General features: G+C 43.4%; 1 protein-coding gene across 7 annotated transcripts in view; it reads right to left on the bottom strand.

The window, feature by feature from the left end:
• Positions 1-23,301, bottom strand: part of ABCB1 (ATP-binding cassette, sub-family B (MDR/TAP), member 1) — a 101,642-nt gene that overhangs the window by 32,424 nt on the left and 45,917 nt on the right. For 6 of the 7 annotated variants that reach the window (XM_042248304.2, XM_042248303.2, XM_042248305.1 and 3 more), the window contains 12 exon segments: positions 15,574-15,745; positions 14,521-14,634; positions 14,266-14,376; positions 14,053-14,178; positions 13,743-13,946; positions 12,387-12,557; positions 10,220-10,381; positions 8,998-9,174; positions 8,325-8,471; positions 7,038-7,145; positions 3,553-3,630; positions 754-837 (listed from right to left, as the gene is read on the bottom strand). In XM_042248304.2, coding sequence (XP_042104238.1) covers positions 754-837; positions 3,553-3,630; positions 7,038-7,145; positions 8,325-8,471; positions 8,998-9,174; positions 10,220-10,381; positions 12,387-12,557; positions 13,743-13,946; positions 14,053-14,178; positions 14,266-14,376; positions 14,521-14,634; positions 15,574-15,745 — 1,654 coding nt within the window. 7 annotated transcript variants of the gene reach the window in all.

The following is a 23,301-nucleotide window of genomic DNA, read 5'->3' as shown; positions in this document are numbered from 1 at the left end:
AAACCCACTCCAGTGTTCTTGCCTGGAGAATCCTCATGGACAGAGGAACCTGGTGGGCTACAGTCCATAGAGTCGCAAAGACTCAGACACGACTGAAGCAACTCGGCTGCACACATGGTACAGTTAAAGAAAAGACTGTCACTTTACCCACCAATCAAAACCTGCTGGTTTAACAGTTTCCAGTTGTATTAATTAAAGGAATTCATGTAGCAGCAGAATTTAAGTTTTATAGTCTGATAAAATTGTTCCTTTTATCCTTGCTTTAATTTTTTCATACTGTTTTCATTTCTTTCAACCTTTGTCTAAATTTTCTTCCCTCCCCTCTGAATTCAGTGACCCTAAACTTTCTTGCAGCAACTACACACACTTTTTTTCAACAGCAATTACAATTTTGGGGGGACTAGCAAAGCATTAAAACACATTGAAAAGATTAAAAAAAAAAAAGCCCTGCATGATACACTGATAAACACTTCCTTTTTAAATAATTATCTGTCTACATGTATTTAGATAATAGCATGAATAAGATGGAAAATAACAAAACAAAGCTCAAAAGTTATCACTGTTATAGTGATACAGCATGTGATATTTAAATAGATAATATTTTTTCTGTAAGGCACATGATATATTGCATAGGTTAAAGATTTGACATTTTCTAAATGATGATGAGAATTAACTGTAAGGAGAGAATTAGTTTCATGCTCAAATTCTAAATGGCCCATTAGGACAATCACAGCAGAAAGGAGGCTGTCATACCCCTTTAACTTGAGCGGCGTCATTGGCAAGCCTGGTCGTCAATGCTCCCGTGGTGTTTTTAGGGTCATCGAACCAGCTCACATCCTGTGGCAGAGAAACTCATTTCATTATCTTAAAGCCTGACGCATGAGACCTTCAGATCAAGAGCACTGACAGGGTGCCCTTATTCTCCTACATTAAGCACTTAGGATTTGACACTGAATAGATAAGAAAGGGACTTAATAAAGTCATAAAGAGATCATCTCTCAAAAAATTTTTGAGTGCCTACTCTGTTCCAAACATAATTGCTACATGTTGAACCTATTCAACACTGAACAAAAATGACAGAGTTGCTGCTTTCATGAAGCCCAGATTCCAGGGACAGAAGCCACAAATTAATATACACCATGCCAAGGGGTAATAAATGCTAGAAGAAAAACAGAATGGGGTAAGAAGGGAAAAAAAGTTGGCGGAGGCATCATTTTATAGATTGGGGAGGTGAGAGAGAAGGCCTTGCTCAGGTGACCTTTGAGCAGAGACCTGAGTACAGAGAGATGAGAGTATCTGGACAAGGAAAGAATAGCATGTGCAAAAGCCCCGAGGCAGAGGCATTGCTGATCCGCTCACATACAAGCAAGAAAGCGTAAAGGTGGTCACCAGCCTTAAAAGCACCTCTATGTAAATGTGCAGAAGCTGCCTCTTCCTCAGGACAGACATCCATTCTCACTGGGCTCTCCCTCTTCCCTACCCCCATACCCACTTACGTCAGCCAATGTGTAGAGAGTAGACTGTGTATGGGGAATGAGGTAAAGCTCTAGGAGATGAGGTCTGGGGAGGTAGTGGGGACACAGGGTTTATGACTTTATTAGCAAATGCAAAGATTCTAGATTTGGGGAATTCCCTGGTGGTCCAGTGGCTAGGACTCCATATTTTCACTGCTAACGGCCTGGGTTCAATCCCTGGTCAGGGAACTAAGATCCATCCCACAAGCTGTATCATGTTGACCCCCCCCCCCCCGGCCCCCCGCCACAAAAAAAAAAAAGATTCCAGATTTTACCCTGAGAGATATGGGCAGCTTTTAAGCAGAGGGATATAATTTAACTTTTATCTTGGAAGAATGATTCTGGTTCTTGGGCAATGAACCTACTGGACTAGGATAAGGATTGAGGCAGTGAGACGGGTTAGGAGGCTGTTGTAATATCGGACAAAGAAGAGGAGACAAGACAACTCCTAGGACTGTAACCTGAGCAATCGGCAGAATGGAGGTGCCATTTACTGATATCGGGGAGGTCTAGGTAAGGAGTAAGCCCTTTGGCAAAGGGTGGAAGGGGTGTCCAAAGCTCAGTTTCGGAGGCATTTGGTATGAAATTCTTAATATACAGTCAAATAGAGAAGTCAAATAAACAGCTGACTATGGTTTATGGCTGAATAAATGAATTGGGTTTAAAAAAAAAATCAACCAATGAAATCTAGATTAAACTTTAACATTCAACATAAAACAGGACTTTATTTATAAAACCACTTACACTTTTAAATGCAAAAATACTAAAAATACTGTGAGTTTGAAGTCTCAGTTTGTATCTGTTACAAAAATAACTAAGGTCATAAGAAGTTATCTCAACTGTGATTTGCAGTTAAAGCAGCATTTATCAAATATTCAAGAAAAAACTAATTATAATGCACTATAATTTATTATAGTACATATCAATTTGCTTTTTAAAAATTTTTAAGTGTTTAAGTGTCTCCCCCATTGGAACATAACTGCCGTGTATACAGGCACCACTCTGACTTGAAGACCTTACAATACCTAGTATATCATGCCTTGTAAGCAAAAGGCACTTAATGCATGATGGCCAGACTGAATAATTGGTGAAGAGGGTATGACACAAATCCTCAGCTCAAATCCAAAGTATAACGGGCCTAGGAGTTGGCCTACGGCCTGGCTGGGGAATGGGGCATTTAGCCCTGGGCCCAAGCCCTGAGTCTAATTCGGATCTTTCTGACTGAAAATCCTGACAAGAGGCCCTACACCAAACAGTGCTCTCTCACTCCCTGGACTTGGTCCTGGCTCTGTCAGTCCTGAGCCAGCAATCCCCATAATCAGTCTTGTTTTTAAGCGGCCGGGGGTCACCATGCTTATGAGCCAGGGTTCAAACCCAGCCCGGTGCCCACAGGTATATCTGAGGCATTCTTGTTAAGTATCACTGTATTAGTGATTTTTAAATGGAAAGTTACAAAGTCACAGGCAAAATATGTGTGATTGTTAAAGACACCTTCCCCTTTGCACTGATCTGCTTTGAGTGACATGTCTAGGACTCCCCTCCCCCTTCCCCTAAGCAAACATTCACATCCATGTGCTGTCAGGGCCTGGAGGGTGCCCAGTGGGGGGGACCTAAGTCACTATCTGCTAGGAACAGTGCAGCTTGAACGAGCCTATCAGTCAAGCCCCAGCACAGAAACCAAGCAGCACCAAGTGGGCCACGGGGCTGACTTTTGACCTGTGGAAAGAAAGGGTTCAGAGGGCACTTCTTGGCAGGAATAAACATGAGCATCACGGGTCTCCTGGGGAGAGAAGGAAAGAAAGAGTGGAGAGGGATGTAGGGGCACTGAAGATCACTTCCATCACCTCCGCCTACAGCTGCTGAGGCGGAGGGCGGAGGGGAGCCTGCCTGGGAGACGCCATCTGGCTCGCGGGGACCCTGGTCCCGAGCCCATCCCCAGCGGAGCACCCCGGGCTCACTCTGCGGCACCGACAGCAATCCCGCCGCCTCCCCACAGGGCACAGTGCACACCCCCGGGCGCCATCCCCGGCAGGCCTACCTGTCTCAGCATCGACCTGAAAACCAGGTACCGCAGCCGCCTGGTGAGGATCTCGCCTGCTTTGCCGAACGTGAAGCCCTGTGGAGAGGGACACGCCACAGGGAGAAGGCTGGTCAGAAGCCCGGCCGCCGCCGACACCAGGGAAAGGGACGTGGGGTCAGCGCCGGGACAGGACACAAAGCCAGAAAGCCCGGTTTCAAGGCTTGGCGGCTCTGCTTCTCAAACAGCGACCACAAGCGAGGCGCGCCACCGGCAGAGGAGGGAGGATCTGGTTTTGAAATCGACACTGCTGCAGTGGCACCCCACTCCAGTACTCTTGCCTGGAAAATCCCATGGACGGAGGAGCCTGGTAGGCTGCAGTCCACGGTCGCTAAGAGTCACACACAACTAAGCGACTTCACTTTCACTCTTCACTTTCATGCATTGGAGAAGGAAATGGCACCCCACTCCAGTATTCTTCCCTGGAGCATCCCAGGGATGGGGAAGCCTGGTGGGCTGCCATCTATGGGGTCACACAGAGTCGGACACGACTGAAGTGACTTAGCAGCAGTAGCTCCCCATCCAGCCGGCGGGCCCATCGCGGATCTACAAGGAAGTGGTTCCTCTGTCTCCCTTCCCACTCTGGCTTCTCTCTCTCAGGAACCAGGGTCTGCCACTGAGGAAGCTGGGGAGTTGTTCCCAAGGCAAGGGAATTCACTCTAACCTAGGAGTTTATATTATGAATCATCCCAAGCAGGAAGTTTTTGAGAGTGAATTGGGGAGGTGGTAGGGGCGGGCACTGGTCACAACTACACCAGACCTGAGGTGCAACCTGGAAAAACAGGAATCTGCGGCCCCTCCAGCCATAAAACATGCAGACAACAAAGATGTCAAATGCTTTGTTTCCAAGTTAAAAGAAAAGCCAAAGTCTAGGAGAGAAATAGGCTGGAAATGAAGGCTTACTGGAGACAGAGTTTTCTGCACTGATCTCCCGCTTTCCTGAATGATATGACTTATGCCTGGGAGGAGAGAAGAGCGTAAGATGTGATTGTGTGGCCATGCAGGGCCACATCTGGGGAGGAAGGAGGACAGACCCTCGTCTCAGGAGCTTGGCGATATATAGGGCCAGACTGAGGCACTGCGCCACTTTCTCTCTGGAGCTCCGGGAAGGGGAGGTTCACAGATGGAGCCTGCCACACAATGGCCCAGGGAGAGCAGAGTGGAACTGGCTGGATGGTGCATTGGAGGAACGGAAGCCCTAGTAAGAGCCCAGAGTCTCCTGCCGCATCTGAGACATGATGGAAGGCAACCACAGCTCCTCCACACTCGCAGGGGGCAGGCTAGACATCGAGAGAGAGAGAGAGAAGAAACACGGGCAAAGAGCCCAAGAGGAGAGAAAGCGAACTCTTCCGCGTGGTCCTGATCAAGGGGAACAGCCAGGCTGGACCGTGTAACTGCAGGCTACCAGCCCCTCCAGTCACCAGTGTGAAGTAGGGGGCAGGGGAGGTGCACAGACCAGCACCCCCCACCCAGTGCTGCAATGTTGCATATACTCTCTGCTAATACACACCAAGCCAGGGACAAGCGGGAGAGAAAGAGACCCTGGATTAACTGAGCTGAAGCCCTCCATTACCAAAATGATTAACTTTACTAGGAAATGACCAGATGAAGGTTTCTGCTTTAAACTGAATGAAACCTGAACTATCCTGCTCACTATGAGAATACTGCTCCTGTCATTTGGTTGAGAACTAGCCAGTGATAAGTATGTCAGGAACATTCTCTCTACAAGTCCTCAGGACAAACCTATAATTACCACTTTACAGAAGAAATGGAGGTCGAGGGAGGCTGGGAAGTGGCCAGAGGCTACAGTTCTAAGGTGGCAGAGCTGGAATCTGATGCGCATCTAAGAGAATCTTGACCAGAATGAGCACCCAGAGCCTGGGCTGTAATCCCCCATGAGCTCCTTCCTTGCTTTGCTAAATGAGGGGCTAACACCATCTAACACCATGTTCTAATCCCATTGTTGGCACAGTGCCACCTCTGCACTTCAGAGGTCCTGGGATTCAGAGCCTTAGTTCTCCCCTCGGTTTGCCAGGCAAGCCAGGCTCCACTCTCCCTGGGTATCACTGTGTGACAAAGGTACCACTTTGTCTGCCTTTGCATCACCAGTTCAGATTTCCAGCTCAAAGCCTATCCCGCTCCAAACTCCTTAACTAACTGCACACTCAGCAACCTCTACATTTTCCCAACTTCTCTGGCATTAATACTTGGTATGACAATCTTGCATACAAGTTAGAGTGTCACATTTATTCTAATATGATCAGATTCCCCAAAGAGACTTGAAGGACTCAGTAACAAAAGAGTCCATAGTTTGGGATCTCCTATCATGTCCAGAAAAGTGTCCTGTCTATTCAAAATATATAAACATGCTCACACCATGCAAAATAAAGAGATCTATTGAGAGTTCTATCTTTAAAAAATGCATGTGACTAATCACTCATTCTGGAGAAGGAAATGGCAACCCACTCCAGTATTCTTGCCTGGAGAATCCCAGGGACAGAGGAGCCTGGTGGGCTGCCATCTATGGGGTCACACAGAGTCAGGCACGACTGAAGCAACTTAGCAGCAGCAGCAACCACTCATTCATTTAATAAGTGATTATGTTTATAATCATCTCACACACAACTAGGATCTCACCTCTTTTCATCATCAAGAGTCAGCTACCATTATCCCCATTTTAACACATGAGGGAACTGAGGCTTACACAGTTTAAGTTATGTACTTGTTCAAGGACACAAAATTAGGAACTGGTGCAACTCATACCTGACTCTACACCTAACACCAAAGCCCATACTGCCTTACCATGTGGAGCTTCTAGAGTGCTTAAACTCCTGGCAATTTCATTTCAGCCAAATGATCTGCAATCTGTAAAATCTGATACTTTACATATGCTTACTACACTTTTTGTTTGAAGACTGACATTCTTCCATCATCAGAAAGGTTCCTTCTTCTTCAGGAAAAGAATGACAAACTCTTCAAATATTTTTGAAATCAGCATGACTGGCTTGTGGGGCTCTAAGGTTTGTTCTTGCTTTTAGAACACTGGAAGATACTTGAGTGTCAGAACTGGATGGCAGTACTTATATATGCAAACATGTGTCTGCAGCTCCCCTAGATTCCATTTCTAAGACCCCTGCTTTTACTTCCAATCATTGTGTTAGATCAGACACTCTCCGTTCCCTCTGACTTCATGAACATTTCAAGTCAGGGGAGAAGGTGGGGAGAAGGAAGGAAGCAAGGGTTCCTTCCCTTGGGGTGTAAGAGGAAGCCAGAGGAAGCAAACATCTTTGGTTTAAGTCAAGGAAACTGACTGCTAAGAGCCCAGTGACTAGAAGAGCGACTCTGCTCAACAGCAAATCACACAGATGTTTAATAAATTCCCCCAGTTGGGTAATGATACATTTCTCCAAATGGAAAAAAAAAAAAGTGAAAATGTAGACACTTACCTGAAGGAAAAATGTAATAAAAGAAATAATTCCAAGGATTAGAAACAACAGTGAAAACAAGTTACTGTTCTGTCGTTTGGTTTCGTCATTGTCATTTCTGGTGAAGATCTGGCAAAAAAATATATTTAAGGGTTTCAGTACCACTGAAGAAATCATTCAAAGTCTGACCCATGTTACATCGAGTTATAGTATTTGGGGTCAAGAGGGCCTTAGCATGTGGAGCTCAGGCAGGCTTCCCTAAGGCCAGACTTAAATGGGGCAGCACCGTGCCTTCCCTGGGGGCCAGGGCCTGTCATTCATTCACTAATCCATCCAACTCTTTCTCCGCTCATACTCCTTCTTGAAGTAATGGGTGCTTCAAGTCAGCACCAAACCCACTACCGCAGAACTGGGGACAGATACTCTCTTATTCCTCTGATGGAAACTACACTGTATGGCAGTCTGTTGTTTCACACAGGGACATTTCCAACTGTCCCAAGGTGTCTGGAGACACATCTGCTGATGTGGTTTTGGTGAGCTCAGGAAGTGAGCTCATATATTCAGCCCAGGTCTCTCTGAAGAAAGGATACTTCTTCAGCCAGCCTTCTTTGCAGACAGGGGGGAACTACAGCCAGCTCATCCAGAACCATACTCGGAGACCTTGGTTAAAAGAGCTAAACAGGATGCCTTGGGCTCAGAAAGCATGCAGAGAACAACCACTTCACAGGGAAAGAAAACCATCTTCCTTCACACTGGGCCAAAATCTGACTTTAAGATTGTAATTTTATGGTTGAAAATGACATCATGAAAAGCAGGTGCGACCAGTATCTGTCAACCTGAATCTTTTCAAGCCGTCCCATTTGTTTTCCTCTTAATACTCGGGACAGACATCCCACAGAGGCCAAGTGCCCATCACATCCTGACAAGCACACGAATCAGAGAGTGGCTCTCCCTTGAGCTGGTGTGATGAACACGCGAGGAACCCTCTCTGTACACCAGTCACAGAACTGTTCCTGTGTCTGACTCAGAGTCCAGCGATGGCAGGTAGGGGACAGTCGCCTAGTCAGTTTCATGGACTGATTTACAGGATCTCATTCCCAGGGCCCTAGGGTAGAAACCAACTGCTACGACAAAGGAAGTTTTGAAAAATCAGTTTTCCTATCACAAATAAGACTTCTACATCTTCAAGCTGTTATATGAAGGTACAATGCATGTTCTTGTGGCTTTTATATAAATTTACAAATACAAACAGTTCATTCTTTAGTCAGGACTCACAGGTATGTCCCCAAAATGAACATAAACACTTACTCCTATAATCCTTGAAAATATGACTGAGAATGCTGGTTGCAGAGCTCCATTTATAATGGCGCAAAATACACCAACCACAAAATAAGGCCATTCAGTTATATTCAGCTTCAGAATCCTCCAAAAGGAAACGGGAGGTACACTTTCATCCTGGAGAACACAAAATATTACAACAAACTCGTTAGGAAAATAACTGATCTTAATGGATTGAACTGACGTACAGTTCTTCTGTATGCACAACAGTTTTTAAGCAAATATATCTTATTCCTACTTCCTTATCAATTGATGGCTATGGAACTTTTCTTAAAGAGTGCTGACAGATTCTGTTACATTGTGCCTTCATTTTTAAAGGAATACATGATGATTCCATAAATATTTAAGTCTGACCGGACATCTGGAATGTGACAAGCATATTTGTAAGGATGAAAGAACAAAAATGTTTGTATTTGAAGACCCACTATTAATTATCTCTTTACATTATAAACTCTAATTCTAAAGTTCTTATCCTATAAATTATCATTCATAAATTCCACCTTAGAGTTAACAGGTTGAGATTTGGGTCTGTGGACCAAGCGAAGGGACAGGACAGGGAACTCTGGATAACCCTTTCTTGCTCCCACTCCCATCCCAGCCTTAGCCCTCTGTTAAAGACATCAGTCTGCAGCCTCTTTTGTACCAAAGTTTCTTCTGTACTGAGCTTTCTGTCCTGGCTTTGGGATCCACGGATACTCCTGCGAGTTGATTTTCTTCTGATTAGACTGGATCTTGAATCTTGGGAGGACGTGTACAAGTCATCAATTTTACTTAGGGATTCACCAGGGGTATTTTCCAATTCAAGTTCATTTCCTTTTGTCTAAAATAAACAAGAAATATGCATAAGTTGGTTAGGCGGAGTTAACCAACAAAATCTAATCGCTCAACAGCAGGTATCAAGGAAAATGGTAATATAAGTCCTTATGGGAAAGGATGAAATGGAACTGCTATTTTTTTGGTGTGATTATATTTGAAAATTGAAACCATTAAATAATGATCCCTATAAACTATGCTGAAACAATATGGCATCCATTCCAAGTATCTTATCTAGTCACCTCCTCTGTGTGAGTGATTTTGGCTCAATCAGATTTGCTTTGGACCAGTGACATCACACAAATAATGGTGCAAGTCATACTGTGAGACACAGTGTTTTCAGTAGACATGTCAAAAAAAGTGACAGGTAAAGTTAACTTTAATAATATATTTTATCTAACCTTTAATGTATCTAAGATATTAGATTAATGTAATCAGCATAAAAACTTTTTGAGATACCTTGCATTTTTCTTTGGACTAAGTCTTTGGACTCTGGTATGCATTTTCAACTTACGACCACTTCGATTCAGATTAGCCACCACTAACGTGCTCAACAGCCATGAGTGGCTAGCAGCTGCAAGAGTGGATACTGCTGTGGCTGCTGGTTAGCCACTCAGTTGGGTCCTGCTCTTTTTGCCACCCTATGGGCCGTAACCTGCCAGGCTCCTCTGGCTATGGAATTTTCCCAGCAAGAATAGTGGAGTAGGTTGTCATTTCCTTCTCCAGGGCATCTCCTGACCTAGGGATCGAACCCACATCCCTTGCTTGGCAGGCAGACTCTTTACCACTGAGCCACCTGCGAAGCCCCTACTAGAGTGGATAGTTCACTTTTAAGCCTTTTTAATTTTACCTTTCTCTATCCTTCTTCATTTCTCTCCTTTCAAGAAGGAAAAAAAATATCTAAAATCTGGTGTGATCTTCCTTGCTTCCCACCCCAAAATTTTTTCCCTCTTCTCAAAATAATCAATAGTAACATTTATTTATAGCACCAGATACAGCAAAATCGGCTCATGCCTGGGATACTTGAGGAAACTGCTAGAGTCAGACTGCACCTGCATTGTGACAAGTTTGAAGTAAATGCCTCTTTTCCCCATGAGCTCATCATGACTGCCTTCCTCCACGATGACTCCATCATCAAGACCAGCAATGACGTCAGCATTGCGAACCGTGGACAGACGATGCGCTATCACAATGGTGGTCCGGCCTTCTCTGGCCTAAAGGGAGAAAATCTCGTTTTTGAATACATGAATGATTATATGAAAAACATTCAGTAATTCAATGTATATTTCCTGACCACCAATGCCCTGGACATTGCAAAGCTGTGTAAGCCATATGAGGCAGTCTCTGGCTTCAGTTAATGTATTGTTAATGGTTTAAATGATGTTTTAATAAGTATAAACACAAATATGATAGTCGCATATTAATACTATGTAAGCCTCTAAGATTTTACTCAATCTCTACTAGCCTAAGTTTACGTAATAATCAAGGGCTTATTCAGAGGTAAAACACTCGACAGCCCAGGAATCAGTCAATCGGAGCAGACACAGGCTCGCTGCTATCCCGTGAAGCCAGCCAGCAGCAAGGCCCCCTGGAAGTCCCCCTGTGCTCTCTCACAGACATCTGGATGACCAAGACCAACACTAAATGTGAGGCAACACAGGCCAGACTTCAGTGTCGCACTGATCTGAACTCAAACCTTAGTTCTGCTCTGTATGAGTTCCAGGATCTTATACAAGTCTTTAAACCTGTGCGAGGTTCAACTTATTCACATATCAAATGGGGATAACAGTGCAAGGCTACTTTCTGGAGTGGTTGTGATATACAATAATGCACAGGTAGCACTGTGATGTACACAGTAAGTGCTTAATAAATGATGCCTATTTCTAGGGAGAAGCATTATGGAAAAAACTAAGGAGCTAAGTAAATGTCTTAAACACCCAATCTCATTTTTATTTTCATATGGAACAAAGCCAGATAACCAGCACTTGTCTGAGATTTCTTTAACCTTTGTAACTTTCCCACTGCTTATAATTTTTCTTATTCATATTTCTCTCTGGAAACTAGCAATAAAATTCTCAGAATAAGCTAGCAAAAAGAGGTATAAGGATCAGTTTGAAAAAGAGAAGTGAGAAAAAGTCTAGGAAGGAAAAAAATGCACATCAGAAAAATTAGGTGGAAACAACTAGAAAGCAGAGAAGACAATGGATCGATTCCTTGGATGTTTTCAAAGGATGAAATGTGGAATGCCCCCTTTAAAATGTGCATTAACAGGAAAAGGTATTTTTTAATGCAACCTTTCTAAATTCATTTTATTAATAATTTAATACATAGTAACATGGTAGAATAGAAAGAAAACACAGATAAGCAAAGTGAAGAGGGAAAAGCAGACTCAATTGTATCTCCATCTATTTTGGTCCACAAAATCGTTAGGGACCTTTTTTCTTTTTCCTTTCTCAACAATCTGTTACGCACTCTGACAGGATATTTAGAGAAAGAGAGTTGTTTTGTTGTTAGAAGAGGGGGATAGTTGGAGCAGAAATGAGCTCATCTTTCAGTTCTTCCAGGAGCACTTCAACTCACAGCACTTATGGGTGAAAAGGTTTCCACATTCTGTGTCCTCACAGAGCGAGCCTACTTGTCATCAGACACCAGAGACCAAGCACACAGTGACTGGCATGGCACACACTCAGTCTAGCCGGTGAATGAGTCATGTGAACTCAGGTACTGCAGGAAGGTCGAACTCTCTCGATGGTCAAGGACATTTCATTTCATTCCCAGCATCATCAACTCTCTGGCACTCTCCTCAAGATAAGATGTCTCTCATTTCCCAATTGTCTTTGATAGGCATCTGACCTCTTGAGAACTAGATGTAAACCTTCCTCGTGTTGACAACAGTAAAAACTCACAAAACCTAGTTATCAGGGTGATCTCTAAGGCTAAATTTAAGAGCGCAATGAAGACCAACTTTCATCTGAGTCTATATTTCTCATTGTTTAACTTAAAAAAATGTGCAAGTATCTTTCAATGAAAGTTTATTCATCTCTACCTGAAAATATACCAGAGAAATAGAAGTTATACAGATCCAGAGAGGCCTGATGGTTTTAATAGCTTAAAGAATTACTTTAGGAGCGATTTCTTTAAAAATAATATTAAGAAGAATTAACAACGGAATGTTCTTATGCTTATAAACCAGCTAGGATTGAACTGAGGTTCACCCACCTTATCCAGGGCCGCCTGAACCACCGCTTCACTCTCCGTGTCCAGCGCTGAGGTGGCCTCATCCAGCAGGAGGATCTTGGGGTTGCGAACCAGGGCCCGGGCGATGGCGATTCTTTGCTTCTGTCCACCACTTAGCTGGGCTCCTCTCTCTCCAACCAGGGTGTCAAACTTCTACAACATCGAAAACACAGGAGGACTAAACAACAGAATAAGCAATCTCAGCTCAGATTTTTAAGACGGGAAGTAATCCTATAAACAACTCAAATCTCACAGGCAGTATGGTCCAGGTGTGTGTGTTGGGGGGGGGGGTGTGAGTGCGTGCGTGCGTGCGTGCGTGAAGTCACTTCAGTCGTGTCGAACTCTGCGATTCTACGGACTGAAGCTCACCAGGCTCCTCTGTCCATGGAACTCACCAGGCAAGAATACTGGAGTGGGCTGCCATGCCCTCCTCCAGGGATCTTCCCAACCCAGGGATCATCTCTTCTGTCTTCTGCGTTAGGACATGAGTTCTTTACCACTGGCACCACCTGGGAGGCCTCAAACTTAGCAATGCTGCTGCTAAGCAGCTTCAGCTTTGTCCGACTCTATGCGACCCCATAGACGGCAGCCCACCAGGCTCCCCCGTCCCTGAGATTCTCCAGGCAAGAATACTGGAGTGGGTTGCCATTTCCTCCTCCAATACATGAAAGTGAAAAGTGAAAGTGAAGTTGCTCAGTCATGTCCGACCCTCAGTGACCCCATGGACTGCAGCCAACCAGGGTCCTCTGTCCATGGGATTTTCCAGGCAAGAGTACTGGAGTGGGGTGCCACTGCCTACTAGTTGGTGCCATTGCCAACTTAGCAATAACCAACCCTAATTAAAAAAAAAAAAAGTCAGGTCTTCCCTCATGGTCCAGTGGTTAAGAATCTCCCTTGCAATGCAGGGTACACCTGTTTGAACCCTGGTCCGGAAAGATCCCACATGCCACAGAACAACTAATACCATGTGCCACAACTACTGAGCCTGTGCTCCAGAGCCACAACTACTGACACCTGGGTGCCTAGAGCCCGTGCTCTGCAACAAGAGAAGCCACCACAATGAGAAGCCCTCTCCCACAACTGGAGAGTAGCCCCTGCTGCCCGCAACTGGAGAAACCTGGCTGGCAGCAATGAAGACCCAGAGTAGTCAAAAAATAAGCACATATTTTTAAAAAGCATGTCTGCTACTAGTTGATGCTACTAGAGCTTTAAAATCTGCAGTCATCTTGATCTGCCACCTTGGGAAGTTCCTCCAGTTTATATTCCTGCCCTGACTTCCTATGCGTCAGGCCGGCGTGCCATGACCCTCCAGTGCAACAAAGATGGAGAAGGGCTTACATTAGGCAGTTTCATGATAAAGTCATAGGCGTTGGCTTCCTTCACAGCTTTCTGAATCTCATCCATGGTGACATCTTCACGGCCGTAGCGAATGTTCTCAGCTATCGTGGTGGCAAACAGCACAGGCTCCTGACTCACCACCCCGATAATCTCCCGCAGATACCTTACGTTGATGGTCCTGATATCCTGTCCATCGATACTGACCTAAAATAAAAAGGAGCTGTGATATGCACATAGCGCAGATTTGTGATGTGCAACCTGCTGAGGTAAGTCAGAGCTGCAGCATCTGGCTGAACAAGAGTCACCTCACCATGCCCTCCGTGGGGTCATACAGCCTCTGCATCAGCTGGACGGTGGTGCTCTTCCCACAGCCACTGTTCCCAACCAGGGCCACCGTCTGCCCGCTCCCTACCTTCAGGTTGAGGCCCTTCAAGATCTATGAGAATGAACGAGAAATAAACTTAAACCATAGATTTCAGGACTACGTACACTGTTGAATCGTTGAGTCATCATTTCATTGTACCTTAACTTCGTTTCGAGATGGGTAATGGAAGTGAACATTTCTGAATTCCAGATTTCCTTTAATATTGTCGGGTTTGTGCCCAGTGTTTGAATAGCTGTCGATGCTTGGTTTCTAAACAGAATAAAATTTCAGAAGGTTACAGCAACTACTAGGTTACAATAAATACATTACAATTACATTTGTGGAGAGCTGAATAAACGTGATAAAGAAATACACTGTTTTAGACAGATAGATAAATGGCCAGCCCAGACTTACGTTATCAATGATCTTGAAGACTTCATAAGCTGCTCCTCTTGCGTTTGCAAATGCCTCAATGTTTGGAGATGCCTGTCCAATACTAAAAGCTCCAATTAATACGGAAAAGAAGACCTGAGGAATGTGAAGTAAAAGCATCGAGTTACTTCATATTTAGTACGCTTTTTTCATATTTTTAACATCGTTAGTTAAATTTTTACATGGCAAGATAACATATGAATACTGACTAATAAAACTATTATTTTTAAAATTGAGGTACTTTTCAGTTGAGAATGCTGAATTAGTCTTATTGGATCTGTGAAATAAATTCTATATGACTGGAATATTTTCATATGTCTTCAAAAGCCAAGAATTTTGGTTTAGAGCATCAGCAGGGTATAGTGGAGATAAACCCTACTATGAGAGTCAGAAACCTGAGGTCTGAACCCTGGATTGAGCTCTAAATGGCTGTATGTCTTCAGGTGATCCTCTGACAGTCTGGACTTCAATTTCTTTATTTGCAAAAAGAGACAAGATTCTGTTTTCCCTACCAAGCAATTTAAGTGTTGTTGTATCAAGTGGAACAGTACATAGGAAAATATTTTGTAAATATTTTGCCCAAATCAGTTTTGTACCGTACATTTGACACTGTTTCTCTAGAGATGTTAAAGAGGACTAAAGTCACTGTTCATTTCTTTGTATATCACACAGTAGTTATATTATCCAACAACTTACAGAGAAGAAATCTTGCTAAGTGTTTCTTTATTCACTTTCTCGACTAGTCCTTACAACAACACTAAAAGTTATGGCGTCTTACTCCTGCCATTTCCATTTTGTGGAAGACGTAACAGAGTCTTCAAAAGTCTAGGTCGCTGAACCAAATCATACAGGCAGTAAGTGGCATAGCCAGAATTTGAATCAGATCAGCCTGATATCAAATCTCAGGCTCTCACTCACTCTTCTTGGCCATTATTTAATAATTCTTCAAAAATAATTCTCTAACAGTCAAACCAACACTACTAAATTTCACTGCCATTTTAAAGGTGATTCATCTCTTTCTATGATATCACTTACTGTGAGCACTTGTCCAATGGAATATTCTCTTGAGAGGACCAAGGAGGTCCCATACCAGAACGCCAGGGCATAGGATGCATAGATCAACAGAAAAGCAGCTCCCATAGAGATGTTGGCCGTGATAGCCTTCTTTATTCCAATTCTCTTGGCTTCTTCCAAGTTTTTGTTGTACCTGGGAGAAGTAACAAATTATCACACATGCTTGTAAAATCTTACAAAATGGGTCAATACAGCATGATGGTTGTTGAGTACTCAAGACGTGCCAAGGCCTCTGATGGGTGCTTTGCATGCATTTTCTCCCTTTTGTCCACAGGTTGACCCTATGATGTTACTACTATTTTAATCTCTTTGTGTAGAAAAGGAAACTGAGGCCTTATGGAAATTAAGTAATTCATGGAGGCATGTTCTAAAAGCACCATCTCTGGCCTTAGCAATAGTGAAATAGAAGAAGTAATACTTAGCAAACTTACAGCACTTGCACTGTTCATATATAAGACAAAACACAAGCTATGAAAACACTTGTGTTTTCCCTTTAAAATCTGTATGCATTTCAAATGTATTAATAAAATGAAGATATAATGCTACAAAGTACTCAATATAGATGTTTGTGGAGATGTGGACCTAGAGACTGTCATACAGAGCAAAATAAGTCAGAAAAAAACAAATATCAAAAATTAACACAAATATGGAATCTAGAAAAATAGTATAGATGATCTTATTTGCAAAACAGAAATAAAGACACAGACATAGAAAACAAACATATAGACATCAAGAGGAGGAAGAGACGGGGTGGGATGAATTCGGAGGTCTGGACTGACACATATACCACTACTGATACTATGCAGAGAACAGACAGCTAATGAGCACACGGAACTCTACTCAGTGCTCTGTGGTGACCTAAATGGGAAAGAAATGAAAAAAAGAGGGGATATGGGTGTGTGTGTGTGTGTGTGTGTGTGTGTGTGTGTGTGTGTGTGTGTGTCTGACTCTCTTTGCTGTATGACAGAAACTAGCACAACATGATAAAGCAACTATACTCCAATAAAAATTAATTTCAAAAAGAGAAAGTACTCAATACAAGTAAGTCCTTGAAACCTCTGCACATCAAGGATGAAGGCAGTTTGCTCCCTGCCCTGCCTCCCTCTGGGGCTGCTGGAAGGACCAAATGAGAAAAACACATGCGTAGGAGCAATCTGAGTGCTCTGAATTGCCATCTAAGACTGTTTACATGTAAATAAACCATGTCCTGTGCTAAGTCCTGTCGACTCTTTGCAACCCTAAGGATTGCAGCCCACCAACCTCCTCTGTCCGTGAGATTTACCAGGCAAGAATACTGGAGTGGGTTGCCGTGCCCTCCCCTCCAGGGGATCTTCCTCACCCAGGGATCGAACTCAGGTCCCCTGTATTGCAGGCAGATTCTTTACCATATGAGCCACCAGAGAAGCACCCATGAATAATTCTTACAGCAAATACAGGGGATTACACAAAAGAGGGCAAAACCGAGGAAGCAAACAAAAACCAAAGCAATGCTGGAGAACATTGATAGACATTTCCCTCTCATTCTAATCACTCAACCTAATCTGAGCACTTTTTAAACCCTGAGGAAGTGGTTAATTTCTGATATTCAAATTAAAGGAGATAGGTGCATAGCAGACTGCTCTGCTTAAGACAGATATGGAGATAAGTGAATGTGGATCAGATTTAAAGGAAAAGAAGGATCTTTGCAGATACAGAACCATGGTAAAACTATCAGAGAGAGAACAGACTGTAATTAAGCCTTAAATCCGTCCTTATTCTCTTAATACAACTCCCTCAGGACATCAGAACATTGCCGTGCAGAAAGAGGAGCTCATAATTGCTGAAATGAAAGAATTTATTTTTAATAGGATGTATATTTTGAGTTCTTTGATCCATAAACACAGGATGGTATAAACATTATACAGGATTATATTAATTTTTTTGGAGGATTTGTTCCATTTGTTAGAATGTACAAGCAGAGGTCAAGCCCTGCTCAGATATGCCCTCATGACATTTAAAAACTACTTCACCAAAAACCAGTTACCAAAGCATGGCATGGCCCAGTGAAATTTACATGATTACTTCCTAAAGAGTAAATTTAAACAGAACTTTACAGTGATAAAATGGTAATACATTATGAAAGTTTCTCCTTCCAAAAAATGTAAATCTCCAACTAGCCCGTTATAACCCTTGACCAGAAAATTATTTTTGAGAAATGTGCTTCAACGGTTGAATATACATGTTTCTCACTTTATGAGCTGATGTGATATGAAAGTACCACTGGGCATAACTTATACATGATTACATTTAAGGAACTTTAATGCTTATGACTCACACTTTGTTTTGCCTTTATTTCAGTTCTTGCTTACCAACACTAACGTAGAAATCACTGTGATATGCTGTGTCCCAAGCAGCCAGATGAAACTTTTGCACAGGAAGAAGCAACAAGGAAGAAAATCACTTAGATGCCAGAAGAGATAAATGAAAAAAAGAAGGGGATAAGGAAGGAGGAGAAGCAAACACTACTCCTTTTGCATAGGCTTTTTGATTAGCTTGTCAACAAAAATGTCACATGTACAAAATCAGATATTAAAATCATCAATTCACTAAAAACTCTAGTATCAAAATGGTAAAGTAGAATTTCCTAAAAGGGGTCAAAGTTACATAACAAAACACTGACAATTAGAAAAAACTATTTTTCTTAGGTAATATGAACACATTTATCAATGATGCAAATAGCCACCTATGGGAGCAAGGAAAAATTTCTGCTGTGTGTGCGTGTGTGTTAGTCACTCAGCTGTGTCCGACTCCTTGCAACCCCATGGAGCCTGCTAGGCTCCTCTCCATGGGATTCTCCAGGAAAGAATACTGGTGTGGATAGCTACTCCCTTCTCCAGGGGATCTTCCCAACCCAGGGATCAAACCCAGGTCTCCTGCATTCCAAGCAAATTCTTTACCCTCTGGGCCACCAGGGAAGCCCCACTGTATACTACTGAATTAAATTCACTTTAAATTCTGAGAGAATTTGAGAGATCCTACTATACCTGCTAATTTGAAGAGAAAATTAGAGTAAGACCTTAATTACCTGTCTATGTGGAAGCAGCAAAGGGAAGGGTAAGAACTAGAAGGAAAACTGAAGAACTATATTTGGTCTAAGAATAGCTTTAATAATTCTATCATCGCTGTTGCTTAGTCACTAAGTCGTGTCTGACTCTTCTGCCATCCCATGGACTGTAGCCCACCAGGCTCCTCTGTCCATCAGATTCTCCAGGCAAGAATACTGAAATGGGCTACTATTTCCTCCTCCAGGGAATCTTCCTGACCCATGGATTAAACCTGTGTCTCTCACATTTACTGAACTGGCAGGCAGATTCTTTACCACTGAGTCACCTGGGAAGCCCCTTAATACTTCTACTCTTCTACTTTCAAATTAAATCTGAAATCCAGGGACTTACCATCCTTCTCCTAGAACATTTCAACAGTTTTCTGAGCAGTTCAAATTTTTGATGGCTCTCATCCATTCACCTCTCGGCCCTACTGCACCCACGCAGCCACCACTCCTTGGACGTGGGGTTGCTTACTCGGCCGTTGGCCGTGACCTCGGGTGTGGGGTTGCTCCTCTCGGCCACCACCCCTGACCTAGGGCGTGGGGTTGCTCCTCTCGGCCAACACCCTTGACTTCCAGTTTGGTGAAGCTCCTCTCGGTTGCCGCCCCTGACCTCGGGTGTGGGGTAGCTCACATGAGTTACTCCATGTTGAAGATCAGGATGGGCTGCCGTGAGGAGATACCCCTCGTCCAAGGTAAGGAGCAGCGGCTGTGCTTTGCCGGCAGCCGTGAAGAGATACCCCACGTGCAAGGTAAGAGAAACCCAAGTAAGACAGTAGGCGTTGCGAGAGGGCATCAGAGGGCAGACACACTGAAACCATAATCACAGAAAACTAGTCAATCTGATCACACGGACCACAGCCTTGTCTAATTCAATGAAACTAAGCCATGCCCGGTGGGGCAACCCAAGATGGGCGGGTCATGGTGGGGAGGTCTAACAAAATGTGGTCCACTGGAAAAGGGAATGGCAAGCCACTTCAGTATTCTTGCCTTGAGAACCCCATGAACAGCATGAAAAGGCAAAATGATAGGATACTGAAAGAGGAACTCCCCAGGTCAGTAGGTGCCCAATATGCTACTGGAGATCAGTGGAGAAATAACTCCAAAAACAATGAAGGGATGGAGCCAAAGCAAAAACCATACCCAGTTGTGGATGTGACTGGTGATAGAAGCAAGGTTCGATGCTGTAAAAAGCAATATTGCATAGGAACCTGGAATGTTACGTCCATGAATCAAGGCAAATGGGAAGTGGTCAAACAGGAGATGACAAGAGTGAACATCGACATTCTAGGAATCAGTGAACTAAAATGGACTGGAATGGGTGAATTTCACTCAGATGACCATTATATCTACTACTGCGGGCAGGAATCCCTTGGAAGAAATGGAGTAGCCATCATGGTCAACAAAAGAGTCCGAAATGCAGTACTTGGATGCAAGCTCAAAAACGACACAATGATCTCTGTTCATTTCCAAGGCAAACCATTCAATATCACAGTAATCCAAGTCTATGCCCTGACCAGGAACGCTGAAGAAGCTGAAGTCGAACAGTTCTATGAAGACCTACAAGACCTTTTAGAACTAATACCCAAAAAAGATATCCTTTTCATCACAGGGGACTGGAATGCAAAAGTAGGGGGTCAAGAAACACCTGGGGTAATAGGCAAATTTGGCCTTGGAATACGGAATGAAGCAGGGCAAAGACTAACAGAGTTTTTCCAAGAGAATGCACTGGTCATAGACAAAACCCTCTTCCAACACCACAAGAGACGACTCTACACATGGACATCACGAGATGGTTGACACTGAAATCAGACTGATTATATTCTTTGCAGCCAAAGTTGGAGAAGTTCTATACAGTTACCAAAAACAAGACCGGGAGCTGACTGTGGCTCAAACCATGAACTCCTTATTGCCAAATTCAGACTTAAATAGAAGAAAGCAGGGAAAACCACTAGACAATTCAGGTATGACCTAAATCAAATCCCTTATCATTATACAGTGGAAGTGAGAAAAAGATTTCAGGGACTAGATCTGATACACAGAGTGCCTGATGAACTATGGATGAAGGTTCGTGACATTGTAAGGAGATAGGAATAAAGACAATTTCCAAAAAAAAAAGAAATGCAAAAAAGCAAAATGGCTGACTGGGGAGGCCTTACAAATAGCTGTGAAAAGAAGAGAAGCGAAAAGCAGGAGAAAAGGAAAGATATAAGCATCTGAATGCAGAATTCCAAAGAAGAGCAAGTAGAGATAAGAAAGCCTTCTTCAGTGATCAATGCAAAGAAGTAGAGGAAAACAACAGAATGGGAAAGACTCGAGATCTCTTCAAGAAAATTAGAGATACCAAGGGAACATTTCATGCAAAGATGGGCTCGATAAAGGACAAAAATGGTATGGAGCTAATAAAAGCAGAAGGTATTAAGAAGAGGTGCCAAGAATACACAGAAGAACTGTACAAAAAAGATCTTCATGACCCGGATAATCACGATGGTGTGATCACTCACCTAGAGCCAGACATCCTGGAATGTGAAGTCAAGTGGGCCTTAGAAAGCATCACTAAGAACAAAGCTAGTAGACGTGATGGAATTCCAGTTGAGCTGTTTCAAATCCTGAAAGATGATGCTGTGAAAGTGCTGCACTCAATATGTCAGCAAATTTGCAAAACTCAGCAGGGGCCACAGGACTGGAAAAGCTCAGTTTTCATTCCAATCCCAAAGAAAGGCAATGCCAAAGAATGCTCAAACTATCACACAATTGCACTCATCTCACACGCTAGTAAAGGAATGCTCAAAATTCTACAAGCCAGGCTTCAGCAATACGTGAACCATGAACTCCCAGATGTTCAAGCTGGTTTTAGAAAAGGCAGAGGAACCTGAGACCAAACTGCCAACATCCGCTGGATCATGGAAAAAGCAAGAGAGTTCCAGAAAAACATCTATTTCTGCTTTATTGACTATGCCAAAGCCTTTGACTGAGTGGATCACAATAAACTGTGGAAAATTCTGAAAGAGATGGGAATATCAGACCACCTGACTTGCCTCTTGAGAAACCTATATGCAGGTCAGGAAGCAACAGTTAGAACTGGACATGGAACAACAGACTGGTTCCACATAGGAAAAGGAGTACGTCAAGGCTGCATATTGTCACCCTGCTTATTTAACTTCTATGCAGAGTACATCATGAGAAATGCGGGGCTGGAAGAAGCACAAGCTGGAATCAAGATTGCTGGGAGAAATATCAATAAGCTCAGATATGCAGATGACACCACCCTTATGGCAGAAAGTGAAGAGGAACTCAAAAGCCTCTTGATGAAAGTGTAAGAGGAAAGTGAAAAAGTTGGCTTAAAGCTCAACATTCAGAAAATGAAGATCATGGCATCTGGTCCCATCACTTCATGGGAAATAGATGGGGAAACAGTGGAAACCGTGTCAGACTTTATTTTTCTGGGCTCAAAAATCACTGCAGATGGTGACTGCAGCCATGAAATTGATAGATGCTTACTTTTTGGTAGGAAAGTTATAACCAACCTAAATAGCATATTAAAAAGCAGAGACATTACTTTGCCAACAAAGGTCCGTCTAGTCAAGGCTATGGTTTTTCCAGTGGTCTTGTATGGATGTGAGAGTTGGACTGTGAAAAAAGCTGAGCACCGAAGAATTGATGCTTTTGAACTGTGGTGTTGGAGGAGACTCTTGAGAGTCCCTTGGACTGCAAGGAGATCCAACCAGTCCATTCTAAAGGAGATCAGTCCTGAGTGTTCCTTGGAAGGACTGGTGCTAAAGCTGAAACTCCAGTACTTTGGCCACCTCATGCGATGAGTTGACTCATTGGAAAAGACTCGGATGCTGGGAGGGATTGTGGGCAGGAGGAGAAGGGGACGACAGAGCATGAGATGGCTAGATGGCATCACCATTCGATGGACATTAGTGAATAAACTTCGGGAGTTGGTGATGGACAGGGAGGCCTGGCAAGAGTCGGACACGACTGAGCGACTGAAATGAACTGAACTGATTCATTCACCGGACCAATTACAGACAGAGAAATGATTTTAAACCATAGACGTCAATCCCTTGTTTAAATCCCTCAACTGCATCCCTGTGCCCTTGGAGTTAAATCCTGACTCCTTACCAGGATATGCCAGTCCCCATGTTCTGGCCCCCACCCACCCTCAACAGCCCCTCTTCACCTCAATCTCCTCTCACTCAACCGAGCTCCAGTCACACAAGCCTTAGGATATTTTCTAGAATATACCAAAGTCTCTGCCATCTCGGGAAACCTGGAAGATTCCTGTGTCCCTACCCTACTACAGCAGGCTTTTTCTCTTCCCTCAAGTACCAGCCTCCAGGAAACCTCAAATAGCCAACACGCATGCCTTCCTTGACCACCATGGTTAAGGTACACTTGTTCTGCTCACCCTCATCAGCACATTCTTTGATTCCTTCAAAACACGTTTAAACAATTCAAGATTTAATTCATGTCTCTGATGATTTTTTTCTTCCTTCCTGCTCTCCTCCCTCCCTTCCTTCTCTTTTTTTCCACCTTATTATTCTGACCAGGGATCATATGAGGGCAAAAAAGGCAAAGATAAAGTAGCATATCAAGAT

Source organism: Ovis aries, chromosome 4 (genome assembly GCF_016772045.2).
Source record: "Ovis aries strain OAR_USU_Benz2616 breed Rambouillet chromosome 4, ARS-UI_Ramb_v3.0, whole genome shotgun sequence".
In the NCBI taxonomy this organism is placed as follows: domain Eukaryota; kingdom Metazoa; phylum Chordata; class Mammalia; order Artiodactyla; family Bovidae; genus Ovis; species Ovis aries.
The sequence above is the reverse complement of the archived record's forward strand: the minus strand, read 5'-3'. Positions and strand labels throughout refer to the sequence as shown.